The 19,775-nt window shown below is 46.3% G+C and overlaps 1 protein-coding gene across 5 annotated transcripts in view; it reads right to left on the bottom strand.

Annotated features, from left to right (window-relative positions):
- SMPD3 (sphingomyelin phosphodiesterase 3) overlaps nucleotides 1-19,775 on the bottom strand; it is a 392,437-nt gene that overhangs the window by 177,598 nt on the left and 195,064 nt on the right. For all 5 annotated transcript variants that reach the window (XM_072117750.1, XM_072117748.1, XM_072117749.1 and 2 more), the window contains one exon: nucleotides 8,731-10,310. In XM_072117750.1, coding sequence (XP_071973851.1) covers nucleotides 8,731-10,056 — 1,326 coding nt within the window. In that variant the 5' untranslated portion in view covers nucleotides 10,057-10,310. The remainder of the gene's footprint in view (nucleotides 1-8,730; nucleotides 10,311-19,775) is intronic.

The following is a 19,775-nucleotide window of genomic DNA, read 5'->3' as shown; positions in this document are numbered from 1 at the left end:
GAACTGCCTTCATGAATCCCGGCCGGACCCGAATCCAGAGCAGAGAACGCGCCGCTGGATCGCGAATGGGCCGGGTAAGTAAATTTGCCCCACTGTGTGTGCAGCACACTTTCAGTGCTGTGACAGATACCAATCCCAGGAACTGAGTCAGGCAGGGGTGGACTGGCCATAGACTTTACCACGTTTATGCTTATGTGGCATTTGCATCACATTTACGCTAACAAGGCTTTTGCGTCACGTTTATACTTTGCTGTGTTTGCGTCTCGTTTATGCTTACGTGGTGTTTGCATCACATTTACGCTTACACAGCGTTTGCGTCACATTTATGCTTACGCCATGTTTGCATCATGTTTACACTTATAACGGGTTTGCATCACACTTACGCTTATGTTGCGTTTGTGTCATAATGCTTAAAAGGCGTTTGCGTCACGATTACATGCCGTTTGCGTCACATTTGTGCTTATGCAGCGTTTTCGACACGTTTTCGACACAGTGTTTGCGTCATGCTTACGCTTTACAATGCGTGTAACATTGCATTGTTGTAAACACTGTGTAAACGCAATGTCAACTGAATATTAGAATGTTTGTGAACGTGGCCTTTAGATGCACAAAGAGAAACTACATCTCACTACTGATAGTATAAGAGAAGATTAGCATAACATACGCCCCCAGCTCCTCCTCTCTGGCCAAACACAGATTATAATGGTCAGATCTCGGGACTAATAACTCTGCAACTGTAGGGGCTAGAAGGAAAATCCAAAGTGTCGCAGAATCTGAGTCACTGAAAACTGAACGTGTGTGACGCATACAAAGGCTGTGTTCACACAATGCATTGCATCCTGTTTTTTGTTGCATTTAAGAAATATATACTTTTATTTATGTTTTTGTTTTTTACAAAAGGACATGTTAAATGCAGCAGCCAACGTTTTTGGTCTGTTAGCAGTAGGCAAAAAATGAGATGTGAACCCAGCCTTATTGTTGCTTATGGTTAGTTGATACGTGGCCATCGCCTGCAGAAAATCTGTCTTTCCTATATCATGGGGCCACTTTTAGTTTTTTTCCAGGGCCACTTTAAGGAAACTCTAACCCAGAGGTGCAGCTTCCACAGTTTGGAAACAGCTCCGGCACAACTATCCCAGCCTGCATCTACTATCAGCAGGGCCGGAGTATAGGCGGGGCTCCTGGGGCGCGAGCCCCGGGGGCCCCACCATCTTGCCCCCCCCGAGGGGCCCATACCAGCTGACTATGTGTCTGCCAACACAAGCATTAAGTAACAGGTTCCGTAGTTCTATTTGCATCGGAGCCGCACACTCAGCTGCGAGTTGACTGTCACATGAGCGACAGCTGCGCTGCTCATCGAATCACTCCCACTCATGTGCGAAACAGCGGCAGTGACGTGCCGCCGGCCCGCACCTGTGGCCACCCACTCCTGTACTAGAACAGTCAGCTGTGCGTGACTGTAACTCTGTACTCTGGCTGCAGAGCATCACTCCCTCCTAGCGGGGAAGGACTGACCATTCTATCCACTGCGTCTGGCCTGTATGTCAGCTGCACAGGTCGCGCTATTGACGTCATTGCGCAACCTGTGTGATGTGGAGGAGTGTCAGTACGTACTATGTGCTGCGCTCCGATGCGTGGGCCCGGCTGAAGACTTGACAGAATGACAGAACCCTGGACCCCATGGAGATTAACAGCGTCATCGTGGAGAAGGCCAGAGGTGAGAGCAGCTTTAAAAGCAGCAGGGTAATTTACCTAATAACATGAACAATCGGGCAGCAGTTATCTTTCTCTGTGAGACTAAGTGTATGTGGGGGAGGGGGCACTGCTGGGGCAGTTGGGGGGACTCACTATTTACAATTAAAACTACATTAGATTATTATTAGGAGGGCTAGGGCACTAATTATTCAAATACTAATTATAGTGAGCACTTTGTTGTTATTGTGGGATACTATTAGGTTGGCACTAGATCTATTGTTATTAACTCCTTAACAACCAGGACCTTTTTAAATTTTTTGAATTTCATTTTTCACTCCCCAACTTAAAAATCTATAACTTTTTTTATTTTTCCATGTAAAGAGCTGTGTGGGGGCTTGTTTTCTGCGTAACAAATTGCACTTCATGGTGATGGTATTTAAATTCCATGCCGTGTACTAGAAAGCGGGAAAAATTCCAAATGCAGTGAAGTTGGTGAAAAATGCATTTGTGCCATTTTCTACTCAGCTTGGTTATTAAGGCATATCAATGTCTAATAAAAATTAAAATGATTGTCTAAGTTGGGTTCCTCCACCAGGTTTTGCGCCCAGGGGCCCCCATCAGGCTGGTGCCCTATTCCTGCGGACCACTCTCCATGATCATTCCAGTAACCAGAATCTAAACCTGCTGTTTGACCATCTGGCCCGTTCCTGCTGTTCAATAAAGAACCATAAATTGATTTGCACAACGTTGCCTTTGTCTAATCCCAGGATACGGCTGTCTACCGCCACGGGCTTCCCCGTCCATTACCCAGGGACTCATCTTACAGGTACTCAGGGGTTGCCCCAGGAAGTAACCAGTACATACCATACCATACCAAACACCGTGACAACAGCGTGCCCCGGGCCGCAATTTCTAGCCACTCTGGTATTCTGGGCCACTGCTGCTTCCAGGCCCTGAAGAAAAGGCTAGGCCCGTGGGGGAATGTCGCAATTATATAATCATGGCAGGCTGTATATAATATAATTTTAGGGCGAGGCATTATATCGATAAGGAAGGTGTTCCCCGCCCTGGCTTCTGTCACACTGTGCAGTGTAATGACGTCACACAATGCCGGGTCACATACGTGTCTCTGCCTGCGGCACATTGTCAATCATATGGATGTGCATTTGATTTTCTTCTGCAATTATGAACCCACAGTCTGCCGGCTGGGAGATGATGGCCCTCTGCATTCCAAGGACCCGGTCACAGGGGGTGCTGGATTGTTGTAAGGCTCCAGGGGTAGGGTCCACTACTTCTGGAGCCTGATAACGATCCAGCACTGGACCACCGCAGACGATAACATAAGACGGCACCTGGGACTGGTGCTCTAAGTGGTACCTGGTTTTCACCACGCAAACTTGGACTTGCTACGGCATGGTACCACCAGGTCATTCCAGAGGTGCAACCTTGTCCGTGGTGGTGGCCAAGGCGAAGTACACAGACGTTGAGCAGAATTGTAGATGGGGACGATCTGGGTCTGGTTTTGGAGTCTAAGTGTTGTAACTTACTTGAGTTATTGCAGGCAGGAATCGTAGTTAGTAAGGCCAGAGGTCGGAACACAGGAGAGGCTTAGCAGTTCAGAGGAGCAGGCAACTATCGTAGTCAGGAGGAAGCTGGAGGTCGTAGCACAGAAGATCAGCGTCAGTATTGAGGGAGCAGGCAGGTATCGTAGTCAGGAGGAAGCCATAGGAGTCAATCGCAGGAGACAAGCTAGACTACAGGCTGAAAGCACAATAATCTTGCAAGGATGTGTAGGCAAGGCTGGGTTTAAATAGGAAGGGGTGGAGCAAGGCCATGGAAACAGGAACTAGAAACTGGAAAGTCAAAAAATAGGCCAAGGATCAGCACTGGAGCTGTCCAGAGTGTTGCATAGCTCAGTTGGTAGAGCTGCAGCCTGGGACAGTGGAGTCCGCCGGTTCAAGTCTTGTCACAGAGTCGGGGACATAGCAATAGATCAAGGCAGGCAGCAGAGGAGGGTAATCAGAAATGGAACCGGGTTCACAACAGGAAATCACATTAACAGCACAGGGAATGAGACAAGCTTTCTCTAAGGCACGAAGATCGGACAGGGTGTGCAGGGAGAGGCTGGATTATAAAGGATTCTGGGTGTGGCCAGTGCCACTTAATGGTGCACTGCCCTTTTCAATCTTCTGAAGCTGTCTCCTAGGGCACACGGACATGGACCGGAAGCAGAAGCAAGGAAGGGTGAGTAGGAGCTGCGGGGCGCTGGGGCAGACAGAAGGGCACGGGTGAGCCCATGACCCAAGACATGGGTCGCAGGAGTGCCCGTGACAAGCGTTAGGCCCCTCCATGATATATGTCAACAAAACAAGGTTATAACCAATTAAAAAGAGGGGGAAACATACCCCATAACGACTTTAGGGAAGAAGGGAAGAAAAGGGCACATGACAATGCCCTAACATTAAATTTTCCTACACAGCCCTTCTCCAACCACTGTAGAGGATATCAACAATATAAAATGTTATATAAGACTAACAGGTATCCAAATGCAATAAAACCACATGGGCAATAAAATATATATATCCGCATAGCTGCAGTGTAGGGTATAAGCAAGTTTCAACCTAACCCAAGGCACATGGGAAAGCAGCAATAAATAATAATTGCATCCAATACATGCTGAAGTACAGCAATAAATAAATAACTATATACCCAAACACAGCGGTGGGGAGTGCCTGGAAATGCCCCATGCCTAAACATATCAAACCAAAATTATAAACCATTCATACAAATATCATATGTATAAATGGGCCCATGTTCATACATACGTGAAACATACACAGGCACAAAATTTAATCAGGAACATGATAATAAACACCAAATATAAATTGGGTCACTGTAGCCAAAATTATATTTCCTTTTTTATTTTAATTAAAGGAAATATACCATTATAAACCAGGCACCATGACTGTGGTAATATTTTTATACTTATTACAAGAAAAGAAAAAAAGATGTGTATATAGGACAAAAATACTTTATTGAATAATACAGATATTAAAAACACTAAAAAAGCTGTAAAAAGCTTTACAGTACAAATCCTATGTGCAGGGCCAAATGAAAAATATAACTGGACGGCAATGTACTAATGAGCTCCAATAGAAAAATAAATCAAGATAGTAACATCAGAAAAATCAATAAATATTGGAGCAGAGAAAGTGCATTAATGCAAAGTTAAGTACTACAAACATGATAACATGATGATAAAACATTTACATGATATTACCGTCATATAGTGAGTCAAGTTGGCCCATGTGAAACACAGGAGAGGAACCCCACGCGTAGCGCCTGACAAGCAGGCTTCCTCAGGGGATATGCCTGCTTGTCAGGCGATACGCGTGGGGTTCCTCTCCTGTGTTTCACATGGGCCAACTTGACTCACTATATGACGGTAATATCATGTAAATCTTTTATCATCATGTTATCATGTTTGTAGTATTGAACTTTGCATTAATGCACTTTCTTTGCTCCAATATTTATAGATTTTTCTGATGTTACTATATTGATTTATTTTTCTATTGGAGCTCATTAGTACATTGTCGTCCAGTTATATTTTTCATTTGGCCCTGCACATAGGATTTGTACTGTAAAGCTTTTACAGCTTTTTTAGTGTTTTTAATATCTGTATTATTCAATAAAGTATTTTTGTCCTATATACACATGTTCTTTTTTTCTTTTCTTGTAATACATTTGATTTTTTTGATGTGTGGACGTGTAACCATATACAAATTCAGTCCCCCAATTTGTTTTTTATGAATATTTTTATACTTGTTATTCATGGCCTCCTTCTAAAATGAACTTTTAAAATTATGCTACTGAGCCTGAAGGGCACCTGGGGATGTTACCAGAGCCCCATGATACTGTAGCTACACAGACTGTAACACTATCTCACCCTACCCCTGTACCCTCAGCATTTCACCCTCTCTCTGCCTTATGTAATATCACCGCAGCAGAGGAAGTTTTAGCACACAGTGGGAGGGGCAAGTGCTTTTTGCACAGTGTGACGGCCTGTGAATCTGCAGCATCGAGATGCTGTTGTTACAACTTCTGACACATTCTGCATTCAGCACAATCTAACAGGCATTTACTATCTGATCGAGACGGTCCAATGATGTTTCTGATTTATTGTACAGATTTTAACAGGCACGTGGATACCAAAAATGTGGTATTTTTTGTGATTTTATGTACTTTTTTAGAGAATGTTGGTGTTTTGGGACACTTTTAAATTTTTTATAAATTATATTTATTAAAAAAACTATTACCGTATATACTCGTGTATAAGCCGAGTTTTTCAGCACAAAAAATGTGCTGAAAAATCTCACCTCAGCTTGTACACAAGTCAATTTAAAAAATACATACTCATAATAGCTTACATACTCACCATCCTGTAGTATATAGCGAGCCAGCCAGCCCCCGGTAGTATATAGCTAGCCAGCCCCCACTATTATAAAGGCAGCCAGTCCCCTTAAGTATACACCCAGCCAGCCCCCTTTGCTCTACAGCCAGCCCCCTCTACTCTACAGCCAACCTGCATAAAAAAATAACTTACATACTCACCTTCCGGCATCCCCGATGCTTGTCACAGGTACTCTTGTGTCTTTTCTGCTCCAACAGCCGGCAGATCCGCAGCCATGTGATTTGCCGGCCAACGCATACCATGATGCGGTGGTGTTGTCGCTGATGACCTCATAGTATGCGCTGGCTGGCAGATTGCATGGACGCGTCCCTGCTGGCTATTACAGGGGAAAGAAGGCAGAAGAGGACCCGCAAAAAACATCGGGAAGCCGCAACGACCATTGGGGACGCCGGAATGTGAGTATATATGTTTATTTTATGCAGGCTGGCTGTAGAGTAAAGGGGGATGGCTGTATACTTAAGGGGGTTGGCTGGCTATATATTACACAGGGCTGGCTCGCTATAGCTGCCGAATTTGTAGTAGCTGCCGTCCGCACAAATAGCTATGACAGAGTTTGGTTCTGGCTGGCTGGCTATATATTACAGGGGGCTAGCTGGCTATATATTACAGGGGGCTGGCAGGCTATATACTACAGGGGATGGCAGGCTATATACTACAGGGGATGGCAGGCTATATACTACAGGGGATGGCTGGCTATATACTACAGGGGGCTATCAGACTATATACTATAGGGGCTGGCAGGCTATTTACTACAGGGGGCTGGCTGGCTATATACTGGGAGGCTGTGGCCAATGCATTAGGGACCCCGGCTTATACTCGGGTATATACGGTAAGTGTTTAAAACTTTGGCTTGAACCTAACAAAGTGTCCCACATTTATTAAAGTGTGTGCACCTGTTTTCTGTCTGATTTTGCACTAAAATGCTTGCACATTTATTAATAAACTGTCTGCTCCAGTTTTGTATCGTGGGTGCACTGTGTCTGATAAGACAGAAACAAAGTGAACCAAAAAAAAAGACTTCCAGAGCAGTGCAGGGTGCACCAGATTCATTAAGAAAGTGCACCACAACTCATTAGCAGTGCAGGGTTCACCAGATTCATTAAGAGCGTGCACCACGTAGTGCAGTTTGCATTCATAATACAGTTCTCTTCCTGTATTTAAGTGTGTTGCCTTTCATAATAACACTGACAGGCATCCTATTCAACTGCAGCTGTACCCATGTCACCTTGCTCCATTCTTATGCATTGGGTAGTATAAGACTGTAGCAATATAATGAAGCACATTTACTTACCCGGTCTTGCGGAATTCACAAAAGTGCATTGACTGATTCACTAAGATTGTGCGCTCGATATCCTGCATGTGTCACTTCCCCGCTCAGGTCGACAAAGTTCACCTTCTTCTTCTTGGTGCATGTAAGTGCTTGATTTTGTGACACAAGTTAAATTCCGCTCTCAGTACGAATCAGTCGGATTCTCCGCACCCCCCCCCCCCCCCCGATTTCTGTCGCAATCAGATTGCATGCAACACAATCCCCAGTTAAATACCAGTTTCAGTTTCAGTTTCCAGTTTCAGGCACAAATCCCAAAAATGTTGGAAAAACCGACGAAAGTGTGTTCTGCGACCCTTAGTAAATTAGCCCCAGAGCCTAATTTTTTGGTGTAGAAATGTGGCAGACCCAATGGTTTATTTTAGGCCTTCAGGTGCCATGCTTGTTGGGAAGGGGGTTTGTTATAATGGACTTTTAAGGTATGCAGTGCATACAGTAGACAGAAACAAAAAAATATTTAAAAATGGTATAAAACAGTCACACACAGGCAATGTTGTTATCGGGATTCCACAAACCAGTGGCCTTAATTGGCAAAGTCTCCATAATTAGAACTTTCAAGATGGCAAAAAGAGACACTATTTTTATCATACATCGGCCCAGTCAAATAACAGCAGAGCGCTGGGACAGGAGAAAGGTGGGCGTGCCGCATGGCACCGAATTTAGGGTGGCCCAGGACACCTGGAGAGGAGGTAAGAACAGCTTAATTTTTTTAAACAGGCCCCCCACCCCATGAATTTTAACAAAGTAGGACAACCCCTTTAATATTACATTGTAGGGGATATATAAATGCACCACAATTCTGGTGGTTTTGCAACAAAACACTGTCTAAAATGCCTTGCACCACAGTTATCAATGCTTTTTGACCTTCTTTTTTAGCACTTTCCCAGCTTGTCCGATTAAAGGGGCATTGCCTCTGGAAGATGGGCGTGGTCTAGTGGGAAAGTAGTGTGGCTTGCTGGAAATCGTCTGTGCGCCCAAAATTCTGACCTACAGTTTAGACCAACTAAAAGTAGGTCTAAAGTAGGAACAGACAGTTTTATGCTGCACGCAGCAAAATTCTATTGTTTTCCAGCTAAAGACTGGTGAACCTGAGACACAATGTTAAATCCCCCCCATTGTATCTTCTTCTAACACCAAATGAGATGGTACCCCAAAGTCTGTTCAACGCAGGTGATATGCAGAGCAATAACATACATTTTACTGTGCAGTCAATGTGTAATACACATCAGTGACTCACCTTTACAAACAGAGCTCCCTTGGCGGCCAGAGCATCTATTCCTCTCCCATTGGGATAACAGTGATAGGTAGCATCCAATATGGGGTAGCGGCTTGCAAACATAAGTCCACTGTTCAGAAACTTAAAGACGCAGCACCCATGGCAGCTGTAGACCCCTACATCATACAGAATATACTCAAAATAATAGTGTAATTGCTCTTTCAACTTCTCTGCAGCCCGTTTGTCAAATACTTCCTGAAGACAGAGGAAGTCCAAGTTGGCTGGGAAGAAGGCAGAGATATCATGGTCAAGAATATCGTCTGTCTGTTTTTTTTTGCGGGCTGCAGCTTTTTTAATGATGGATGCCTTGTAAAGAAGCCTGTTATTCATGCTGCTTTGGTCAGTTGCTCCATCGGCCACCCTGCCTTTTATAAGGGATTCACGGGAAGTGGAACAGCTATCCAGACTTCCACCATCTCCTTCCCTGTGCTTATGGTTAGAAGTTTCATTTTTTTGAAAATCTGGCTCTGTTTCAGCCAAACAAGCCACATTGATGTGTCCACTTATAGTATCAGGCTCCGTGTCGGAAATGTGACAACTGTCTTCTCCACTGATACGAATAATGCATGCATCTTCCCCTTGCTCCATATCCCCGCTATTCTTCTCATCCTTCCCTTCTTCATTGCTATTCTCTCCAGAATGTTCTACTTTGTATTCCATAGATGTAGTTCTTTTCATACCCATATTGACTGCTCGGTGTGTGACATCTGTCCCCTGTGGAGAAATCAGGCTACTAAAGCTTGCAGCACTGATAGATGTGTTGGTTGGAGAGTCAATGTAAATTTTTATCTGAGGCCTACTGGCGCCATTGCGGATTCTCCTTCCAATTTCTTTGGCTCGTGCCTGAGTATTAAAGAGATTTGTAAACCTGGCCAGCGAGTCAGGCAATAGGCAGACATTGGCAGAGCCAAAGCAAAAGCTCTTAGGACTACTAGTGGCTTTCCATTCACTAAGCAGCTTTGCTCCACTGATCCTGGCTTTGTCTTCTAGTCTCGAGTAGATATAGGGCCTACGAACAGCTTGAAGAGGTGACCACACCAGGAATCCAATGAAAGCAAAAGGAAGGGAGGACACGAGCAAGGCCAAATAAATTGGGGTAGTGATGATAATACAAAGTGCCTGGAAGTAACACGGATCATCGGACCGCTGACGTTTCTCATAGGTGGTTGGTAGGAAAGAGGCTAGGAGACGATCTCCAAGCCAGAAGCAAGGGAAAATTAGAGCCCAGGACAGGGAGTGAATGAATGACAGGAAGCTACTGGGGAAGGGGGAAGTATGTAAAACCATCTCAGCTCGGTAATCTCCTTTTCATGGGAGCTTCTGCATGATATTACTTTAGCTGTATTATATAAATGAAAGGGGCAGACGGCAACATCCACCTCCGAGCCCCCCCCCTTCAAAACAGAGTATTTGTCCTTCTGTCAAATATCACCTGGACATGTCTGCTGAACCAAAGTTATATGTAACGAAAGGATGTTTTTGTAACCAGAACTGTGTCATTGCTTGATAGAGACAGTTGCTTCATATCTGTACAATGTATTCTGGAGTGAAAGGAAGAGAAAAACAATAACATTAGTTAAATGATCATAGTTTATAAAGGCACTGTAATAACAAGCCAGCAGAACGTTATAGAACATAGTAAACAAACAACCCAGTGGCCAAGACTTCTTCACAATGAGTAGTTTTCAGACTTCCTGTCTTCTTAAATCTGACATTTATGAGGTAAAAGTTTTGAGATATTTCTAGACAAGATTTTCTAGCTTAGCTTTATTTGGGGCAAGGCAGTGGAACAATGTAATAACTTATGTAAAGGGGTTGCCCCCTTAATTTTGTTTGTGTAATGAAAAGTTATACAATTTTCCAATATACTTTCTGTATCAATTTCTCACAGTTTTCTAGATCTCTGCTTGCTGTCCAGCTATAGAAAGCATCTCTGTTTACTTCCAGGGCATAGTAGTAATCTTTCCATGGTCATATAATAGTCCACAGGCTGTTAGCATCACAGAGAGTAATCAGAGATGAATGATACTAATACTACTACACATATTACTCCTATTGCTTTCTTTTTCATTTTTTCTGCAACTTTTTGTTGAACTTTTTAGGTGCAGAATCAAGCAGCGTATCAAAGTTGGCTGACTCAAGGATTTAATGCAGTGTGCAGTATTTATCTTTGTAGCACAGATGTTTGTTCAACTTTTGAGACTTTTGGGCTCTGAAATTCTCCCATTCTTGCACCTAATAAGTTCCAAAACAGAGCATGCTAGACGCAGACTTACTTTCGCAGCTACTATTTGGGATTAAAAAACTGTATCTACTCAATCGCACCCCAATCTCAGTCTGCAGGAGGATACTAAATGAGCATAGATTTTCTCCTCCAACACAGGGCTTTGACCTGGGCGCAAATAGCCACTATTGGCAACATGGTCCCATCGGATCATGCCCCTATTTATGTGTCAGTCACGATACCCTCGGTTGCCCAATGACCATGGTCCTGGCGTCTAAATGATCATCTGCTGAGAGACGCCCTTTGTGCTCAGGACATTAAACAGTCCATTGAGTCCTACTTGATCTCCTCCCATCTCAGTCCGATGGTTCTCCCAATGAAGTGGGAGGCCCTCAAATGCGAACTCCGTAGCTGTTTCACAGAACATGGGGTCAGACTGAAAAGGGAGAACTCTGCCAAGCTTACCTCATTACTACAACAGCTTTATCTTATAGAAGGGAGACATAAATCAAGACAATCCCCCAAAGACCTGGTAGATCTGATAGCAATTAGAGATCAAATTTGCACCCTGTTCGACCTAAAATCTTTTTCCCAACGCATGCAATTTAAAGGCGACCTTTACGAGCACTCATATAAATGTGGTCGCCCACTCACGCGGTTTTTACACCCGCGATCCAGCCTGACCCACATCCTTTGCATTAAAACCGTTGACAGCAGGGTCACACATAACCCGGTCGACATCCGCATGCAATTTGGCGCATACTACATCCAGCTGTACAATATGAAAGGCCAACCTGCAGACTCAGACCCAGCCCTGATGTCAAACAAAATGGACAAATATATCAGAGACACTGCCCTACCTCCCCTTGACAGGGAGGTGAGCAAAGCATTGAAGTCCGACTTTAGTCCAGCTGAAATACTCAACACTATCAAGAACACTCCGTTGGGCAAATGCCCCGGCCCTGATGGCTTCTCCCCTGCTTTCTATAAGATGTTTGGGGAGGCCATCTTGCCATTCCTAACTAGGGTCTTCAATGCCATCTAGGGTCTTCCATAGCCACAGTTGTTAGAGGTCAACATCACAACTTAGGCTAAGACTTTCTATGCCTGACAAATACAATGGCAAACTGTGAAGAGGTCTCATTACACAGTGCTTGCTGGATATAGAGTTAATGCCATCTCAGTTTGTCACTGAGCGCTCCAAGGTGGCATTCATCCTCAGCTTCCTCTCCAGGAAGGCCCTCGCCTGGGCTACTCCTTTGTGGGACAGAAGCAATCCAGTTACGGCCACCCATAATACCTTCCTGGCTGAATTCCGGTCCATGTTTGAGGAACCCGCACAAGCCTCCTCAGCAGAAACAGCGCTTCTGAACTCCAAGGAGACTCATCTGTGGGTGAATAAGCAGTCAAGAACGTCACCATGGCGTCTGAGCTCTCCTGGAATGACGCAGCCTTGTCTGCGACCTTTAAAAAAGGACTGTCTTCACGGGTTTAAAGATGCAATGGCCGCCTGTGATCTGCCGGCTACTCTGAGTAGTCTCACTCGAATAGACATGCGGTTCTTGGAGCAAGCTGAATAGTTGCGGCACGAGCAACCTCTAGTCCAACTTCCACGTCTGCTTCGCTTGGCTCCGGTCTTCCAAATGTTGCTCCAGACTCTGGTCGCACAGTCTGCAGTTGAACCTATGCAGGTTGACAGAGTCCGACTCATGCCTGGGGAACGTTCCAGACGTTTTCAGGAAACTGTACTGTGTCAGTCCCAAGCACCTCATCGGGACTTGTCCAGTCCGTCCCCAACGTCCGGGAAATGGCAGCACCTAGGGCTTCTGGGAAAAGCGCCCTTAGGTGTGAATTTAGCTTCACCACGCCTGACTGTTCCAGTGCTCCTCGGTGTACCTGTGCTCCCATTTAAGTCTGAGTATTCCTGGACTCTGGTTCCCTGGGGAACTTTGTGGATGCGGCTCTGGTCTCCCTGCATCACATTCCACTCAAGTCACCCCGAGTTATTTCTTCACTAAGCGGGCAGCTTCTTTCCGATCCGGTCGGGTACCACATGGAACCTATCCATCTTCAAGTTGGACTCCTACACCAAGAAATATTGGCCTTCTATGTCCTGCCTCGCTCTACAGCTCAGCTCTTCTTCTGCGTCTTCCTTGGCTCCAACTCCTTGCTCCAGTCCTCAATTGGAAGACTGGTGAGATCCTGCGTTGGGGCCCTGAATGCCAATCTCGATACATGGTGGCACCATTTCTGGTCCTTACCTATTTTGAGTCTTCCAAGTCTCTGGAGGGTCTGTCAGCTTGTTACTGGGACTTTGCTGATGTTTTTTCTAAGAAACAACTGGAGACTTTGTCACCGCATCGTCCCTATGATTGCCCTGTGGATCTCCTTCTGGGTGCCACTCTTCCCAGAGGTTGTGTCTACAGTATCCTCTTTCTGTTCCCGAGACGGCTGCCATGTCCGAATACATCAAGGAGAACCTGCAGAGGGGTGTCAAACGCAAGTCCTCCTCCTTGGCTGGCGCAGGTTTCTTCTTTGTCACCAAGAAGGAAGGCTCCTTACATCCCTGCATAGACTATTGTGGGCTGAACAAGATCACGGTTAAAAATCGCAACCCCTTGCCGTTGATTACGGAACTCTGTGATCGCCTGCCCGGTTCCAGGGTGTTCTCCAAGCGGGTTCTCTATGGTGCTTACAAACTCATCCAGATCCGCAAAGATGATGAGTGGGAGATTGTGTTTAATACTGTGACGGGCACTTTGAATATTTAGTTTGTTAATGACATTTTTTTTGTTAATGACTTTTTCCGGGACCTTCTCTATACATGTGTCATGGTCTGCCTAGATGACCTCTTGGTGTACTCTCCAGACCTTAAATCCCACCAGACACACGTACATCAAGTTCTTGGTCGACTTTGTGCCAATTATCTCTACGCCAAGCTGGAAAAATGCAAGTTTCACTGGCACAGCTTTCCATTCCTCGGTTACATCACTTCTGACAGAGGTCTCCAGATGGACCCCGCAAAACTGTCTGCAGTTCTTCAGTGGCCACACCCAGAAGGCCTCCAAGCCATACAGAGGCTTGGAAACTATTACTGGCAGTTTATTCCGCATTTCTCCACTCTGGTGTCTCCCATCGTGGAACTCACCAAGAAGGGTGCCAATCCACGTGCCTATCCATCTTCAAGTTGGACTCCTACACCAAGAAATATTGGCCTTCTATGTCCTGCCTCGCTCTACAGCTCAGCTCTTCTTCTGCGTCTTCCTTGGCTCCAACTCCTTGCTCCAGTCCTCAATTGGAAGACTGGTGAGATCCTGCGTTGGGGCCCTGAATGCCAATCTCGATACATGGTGGCACCATTTCTGGTCCTTACCTATTTTGAGTCTTCCAAGTCTCTGGAGGGTCTGTCAGCTTGTTACTGGGACTTTGCTGATGTTTTTTCTAAGAAACAACTGGAGACTTTGTCACCGCATCGTCCCTATGATTGCCCTGTGGATCTCCTTCTGGGTGCCACTCTTCCCAGAGGTTGTGTCTACAGTATCCTCTTTCTGTTCCCGAGACGGCTGCCATGTCCGAATACATCAAGGAGAACCTGCAGAGGGGTGTCAAACGCAAGTCCTCCTCCTTGGCTGGCGCAGGTTTCTTCTTTGTCACCAAGAAGGAAGGCTCCTTACATCCCTGCATAGACTATTGTGGGCTGAACAAGATCACGGTTAAAAATCGCAACCCCTTGCCGTTGATTACGGAACTCTGTGATCGCCTGCCCGGTTCCAGGGTGTTCTCCAAGCGGGTTCTCTATGGTGCTTACAAACTCATCCAGATCTGCAAAGATGATGAGTGGGAGATTGTGTTTAATACTGTGACGGGCACTTTGAATATTTAGTTTGTTAATGACATTTTTTTTGTTAATGACTTTTTCCGGGACCTTCTCTATACGTGTGTCATGGTCTGCCTAGATGACCTCTTGGTGTACTCTCCAGACCTTAAATCCCACCAGACACACGTACATCAAGTTCTTGGTCGACTTTGTGCCAATTATCTCTACGCCAAGCTGGAAAAATGCAAGTTTCACTGGCACAGCTTTCCATTCCTCGGTTACATCACTTCTGACAGAGGTCTCCAGATGGACCCCGCAAAACTGTCTGCAGTTCTTCAGTGGCCACACCCAGAAGGCCTCCAAGCCATACAGAGGCTTGGAAACTATTACTGGCAGTTTATTCCGCATTTCTCCACTCTGGTGTCTCCCATCGTGGAACTCACCAAGAAGGGTGCCAATCCACGTGCCTGGCCTCCTACAGTTGAAGAGGCCTTCTCCAAATTGAAGTCCGCTTTTGCCTCAGTTCCAGTACTCACTAGGCCTGACAGTGCCTAGTGCTAGTGAGCAGTGCTCACCCAGAAAAGGCCCAAGGGCCAAACTTTCACGTGCGGCTTCTATTCCAAGACCTTTTCTCCAGCTGAGAGAAATTGTTCGATTAGAGACAGAGAGTTGTTAGCCATCAAACTTGCTCTGGAAGAGTGGCGGTATCTTCTGGAAGGAGCACTCCATCCCTTTAGCATGTACACTGACCACAAGAACTTACTGTACCTCCAGACAGCCCAGCGCCTATATCCCAGGCAAGCCCAGTGGTCATTGTTTTTCTCTATTTTCAACCTGCTGATTCATTTTTGTCCGGCTGACAAGAATGTCAAGGCTGATGCTCTATCCCGTGCTTCGGATGTTGTTGGAGAAGAACCAGCTCCTCGGCACATAATGTTTCCTGACCAGCTTGTTGCAGCTCCAGTGGATCTTCGGCAGCTACCTCCCGGAAAGAAGTATGTTAGACCTGCTCTCCGGAAGAGGATTTTGTCTGGGGGACATTCTTCTCGTGTGGCTCGGTACCCAGGGGTGCAACGCTCCGTGGCCTTCATCTCCCACTACTACTGGTGGCCAGACCTGGTCAAAGATGTTTGGGAGTTTGTGGGATCCTGCTCCTCCTGTGCCCGCAACAAAGCCTCTTGTCTCAAACCATCTGGACTGTTAGTTCTATTGCCAATACCCAGTTGACCGTGGTCTCACGTGGTTATGGACTTTATCTCCAATCTGCCTCCTCACGCAGTACTGTCATATGGGTGGTGACGGACTGGTTTTCCATAATGTCCCGTTTTGTTCCCTTTCCAGGTCTTCCATCTTCCCCATGGCCTGCCAGTTTGTTCTTCAAACATATCTTCTGGCTGCATGGTCTTCTGCTACACTGATCAAGGAGTCCAGTTTGTGTCCAAATTCTGGCGTTCCTTATGTAACCGCTGCAAGTCAACCTTGACTTTTCTTCTACCTACCAACATCAGTAGAATGGTCAATTAGAGAGGATGAACCAAACTCTGGGCTGTTACCTCCACCACTTCCTCTCAGTTCGTCAAAACAACTGGGCTGACCTACTACCTTGGGCTGAATTCTCCTACAATTCCCTGGACTCGGGGTGTACTAGCTCGTCTCTGTTCTTTGTGATCTATGGACGTAGTCCTCTCACTCCTCTTCCACTGTCTACTCCCTCTGATGTCCCTGCGGTAGAGGATCTGTGCAGGACTTGAAGCTTATTTGGGATCAGACCCTCCAGTCCCTTCTACGAGCCACAGACCGCACCAAGACCCAGGCTGGTAAGAAATGTTGAGCTGTTCCTGTCTTCTCTCCTGGTGATAAAGTGTGGTTATCCTCCACATACATCCGGCTTAAGATACCCAGCTACAAACTTGGTCCCTTTGAGGTAATCAAGCGCATCAATCAAGTGGCCTACAAGCTCCACCTTCCTCCATCAATGCGCATCCCGAACTCCTTCCATGTCTTCCTCCTGAAGCCAGTTATCTTCAACTGCTTCTCCCAGCAATCTCCTCCTCCTGCTCCTGAGGCGGATTCTCTGGATGTCTGAGGTTAAGGAGGTTTTGGACATAAAGATCGTGAGGGGTAAGCGGTTCTTTCTTGTAGACTAGAAGGGTTCGGCCTTAGGAGAGATCCTGGAAACCCCAAAAGAGCATTTTGGATCAGATTCTACTGCAGAGGTTTCTTGGGACCAAGAAGAAGAGGGGGAGGCTGAAGGGGTGGTACTGTCACGGGAACTCCCGTGATCCATGTCACGGATCGCGGGTGCACCCGTGCCCCCCGCGTTGGCCCTACTGCCCCGGCTCTGGACTTACCTCTCCATGCTTCTGCTTACCTCTCCAAGCCCGCATATGTCCTCACTCCCTAGGGTGTGTGCGCAGCGATGCTCTGAGATTTAAAGGACCAGCCCACAGGAGATTGGCGCTGGCCACTTCCGGGTCTGTATTTAATCCAGCGGCTCCTATCATTCCCTAGTGGATCTTCAAGCCATTCCTATGAATGAAGACAAAGCCCTCCTGTGTCTCCAGCGTTTCTGTGTCTCCAAGAGTTCCTGCGTCTCCAAGCGTTCCTGCGTCTCCAAGCGTTCCTGCGTCTCCGAGCGTTCCTGCGTCTCCGAGCGTTCCTGCGTCTCCGAACGTTCCTGCGTCTACAAGCGGCTACACTATACTACAAGACGGCGCTGTTCGCGGATGACCTCTTACTCTACGTTGCTCAACCTAGGATTTTGCTCCCATCCCTTCTCAAGGAATTTGATACTTATAGTCAACTGAGTAACTTTAAGATCAATTTCAGCAAATCCGAGGCATTAAATATATCCCTACATGTGGATGATATTCCACATATTCCATATTATGATATTATGATATTCATAATCATATTATGATATTCCATGATATTCCAAATTAAGGATAATTTCCCATTTTGCTGGCCCTACGTCAATTAAATATTTAGGAATCCTAGTCCCTATGGACCTTTAAAAAATATACTCCCTTAATTATCTGCCACTACTGGAGCCCACCCTGAGGGATCTGCACTTGTACAATAAGAAACAATGTGGTTCGGCCATATCAATGTGCTCAAAATGAATGTCCTTCCCCGTTTCCTTTATCTCTTTCAGGGTGCTCCAGTAACCCCACCATCTTTGATCAGCGATTCTGGAATCTATCTGGGGCACAAACTGCCCCCGGATTGGATGGCGTTCCTGATAAGGCCAAAGACAGCGGGGGTGAAGGAGGGCAGGTAGAAGAGAGGGGGTGCGCTTGTCCGATTTTAAAACCTGCCACCAAGCCTCAACTTTAGTGCGGCTATGAACTGGCACTACCACCTGCATGATAAGCAACGGGTACGATTGGAACAGTATAGTTCCCCAATTCCTATCCTATCCTCTCAACGGGGAAAGATTGAACCCCAAACATTATTCCTGGCCTAAACCTTGGGACTATGGAGGCCCATGGTTCAGCACAAGATACTTACCGGTCCATTTAGCCCCCTCACGCCACTGTTACGCAATCTGGACTTCCAACTGCCTTTTTCCAGAACAATGTTCCTGGGCTGCTCTAGTCATTAGGACCTGCGCAGGCATGACATCCTGGGAGAGGTTCAAATCCCATCACACACTGAGATGCTGGAACTGGCCACATCAGCCAAACTTTCATGGTTGGAAATGATGTAGCTGGGAGCACTTCTTAAGCAACCAGGGACCGCAGCTGCCTTCAATTCCCAGCTCATCCCCTTTGAGGCCCTGTTCCGCCTAGCATCTCCTCCAGAGTAATGTGTCTCACAGATATATGGCCTCCTCATAAAAGAGTCAGACAGCTCCGCCTTACCCTTTTTTGACAATTGGGCCAGGGACTTGAATACTACTCTATCCTCCGGAGACTGGGATAAGGCATTTCTTTACACACACAAGCTTTCCGTAGCCTGCTCTGCGCAGGAGAGAAACTATAAAATCCTCTCCAGATGGTACAGGGTTCCAACTGTGTTGCATTCAATCTTTCCATCAATCCAGGACACGTGTTGGACAGAGACGACATGTTACATATATGGTGGTCATGCCCAAATTAGCACCTTTTTGGAACCAGCTGTTTGAGGTGACATCCAAAGTGACGGGGACAGAGGCCCCTCTGCTTTCCATCCTCCCTGGTGCCATGAATAAACAAAAAAGTAGCATCCTGAGGTTTTCCCTCATAGTGGCCTGCTCAGTCATTCCTTGTAGATGGCGCTCCACTGCACCCCCTCCATTTCTGATTGGGCCCAAGAACTGATGCACATACATCAAATGGAGGAGGCGATGGCTGACACCCTTGGCCCTACTGAGACCTTCCAAAAGCTATGACAGCCTTGGACAATATTCAGGGAGTCTCAGAGATTCAAAGACCTCCTGGGCATAGTAACCTAATTAATAGCTGATATCTTGCCCAACCATTGCCCCTTATACCCTATAGCCTCCATTGCTCATTCCTTTCCCTGTCTCCCCTCCATGTTTCCCATTGCCTTTCGTCTTGCCTCCCCCTGTTACAATTTTTTGTTGTTGTACTGGCCACTCTCAGACACTAAGGTTGCCACTCTTAGACATCAGGGTTGACCTTGCCCAGGAAGCCCATCCTGGCAACATTCCTACAGGGCGGGGACTCAAGGGGAGGGCTGACGTGCTGACCCTGTCCCACTAGTAATCTACTCTTGCGAGGTGGGCCTTCGGGGCTTCTTCAAAGGATTACTCCACATGATATGCTGCTCACGGACGGAGCCTGGGGTTTGCTCCTGTTCGCCCCGAATACCATCTCTCTGACAGGTATTTATTTCGGGGACAGACAATGCGTATACAATATTGGCTCATAGTGCTTAGGAACCTTGCGAGATTGTAACATATTGGCTATGAAGGAAGGTTGTCTCCCTCAACATTTTTTGGCTTTCCAAAATCAAACGAAT

Source organism: Engystomops pustulosus, chromosome 7 (genome assembly GCF_040894005.1).
Source record: "Engystomops pustulosus chromosome 7, aEngPut4.maternal, whole genome shotgun sequence".
NCBI classification, from domain to species: domain Eukaryota; kingdom Metazoa; phylum Chordata; class Amphibia; order Anura; family Leptodactylidae; genus Engystomops; species Engystomops pustulosus.
Note: the sequence above shows the minus strand (reverse complement) of the source record. Positions and strands in the feature narration are given on the sequence as shown.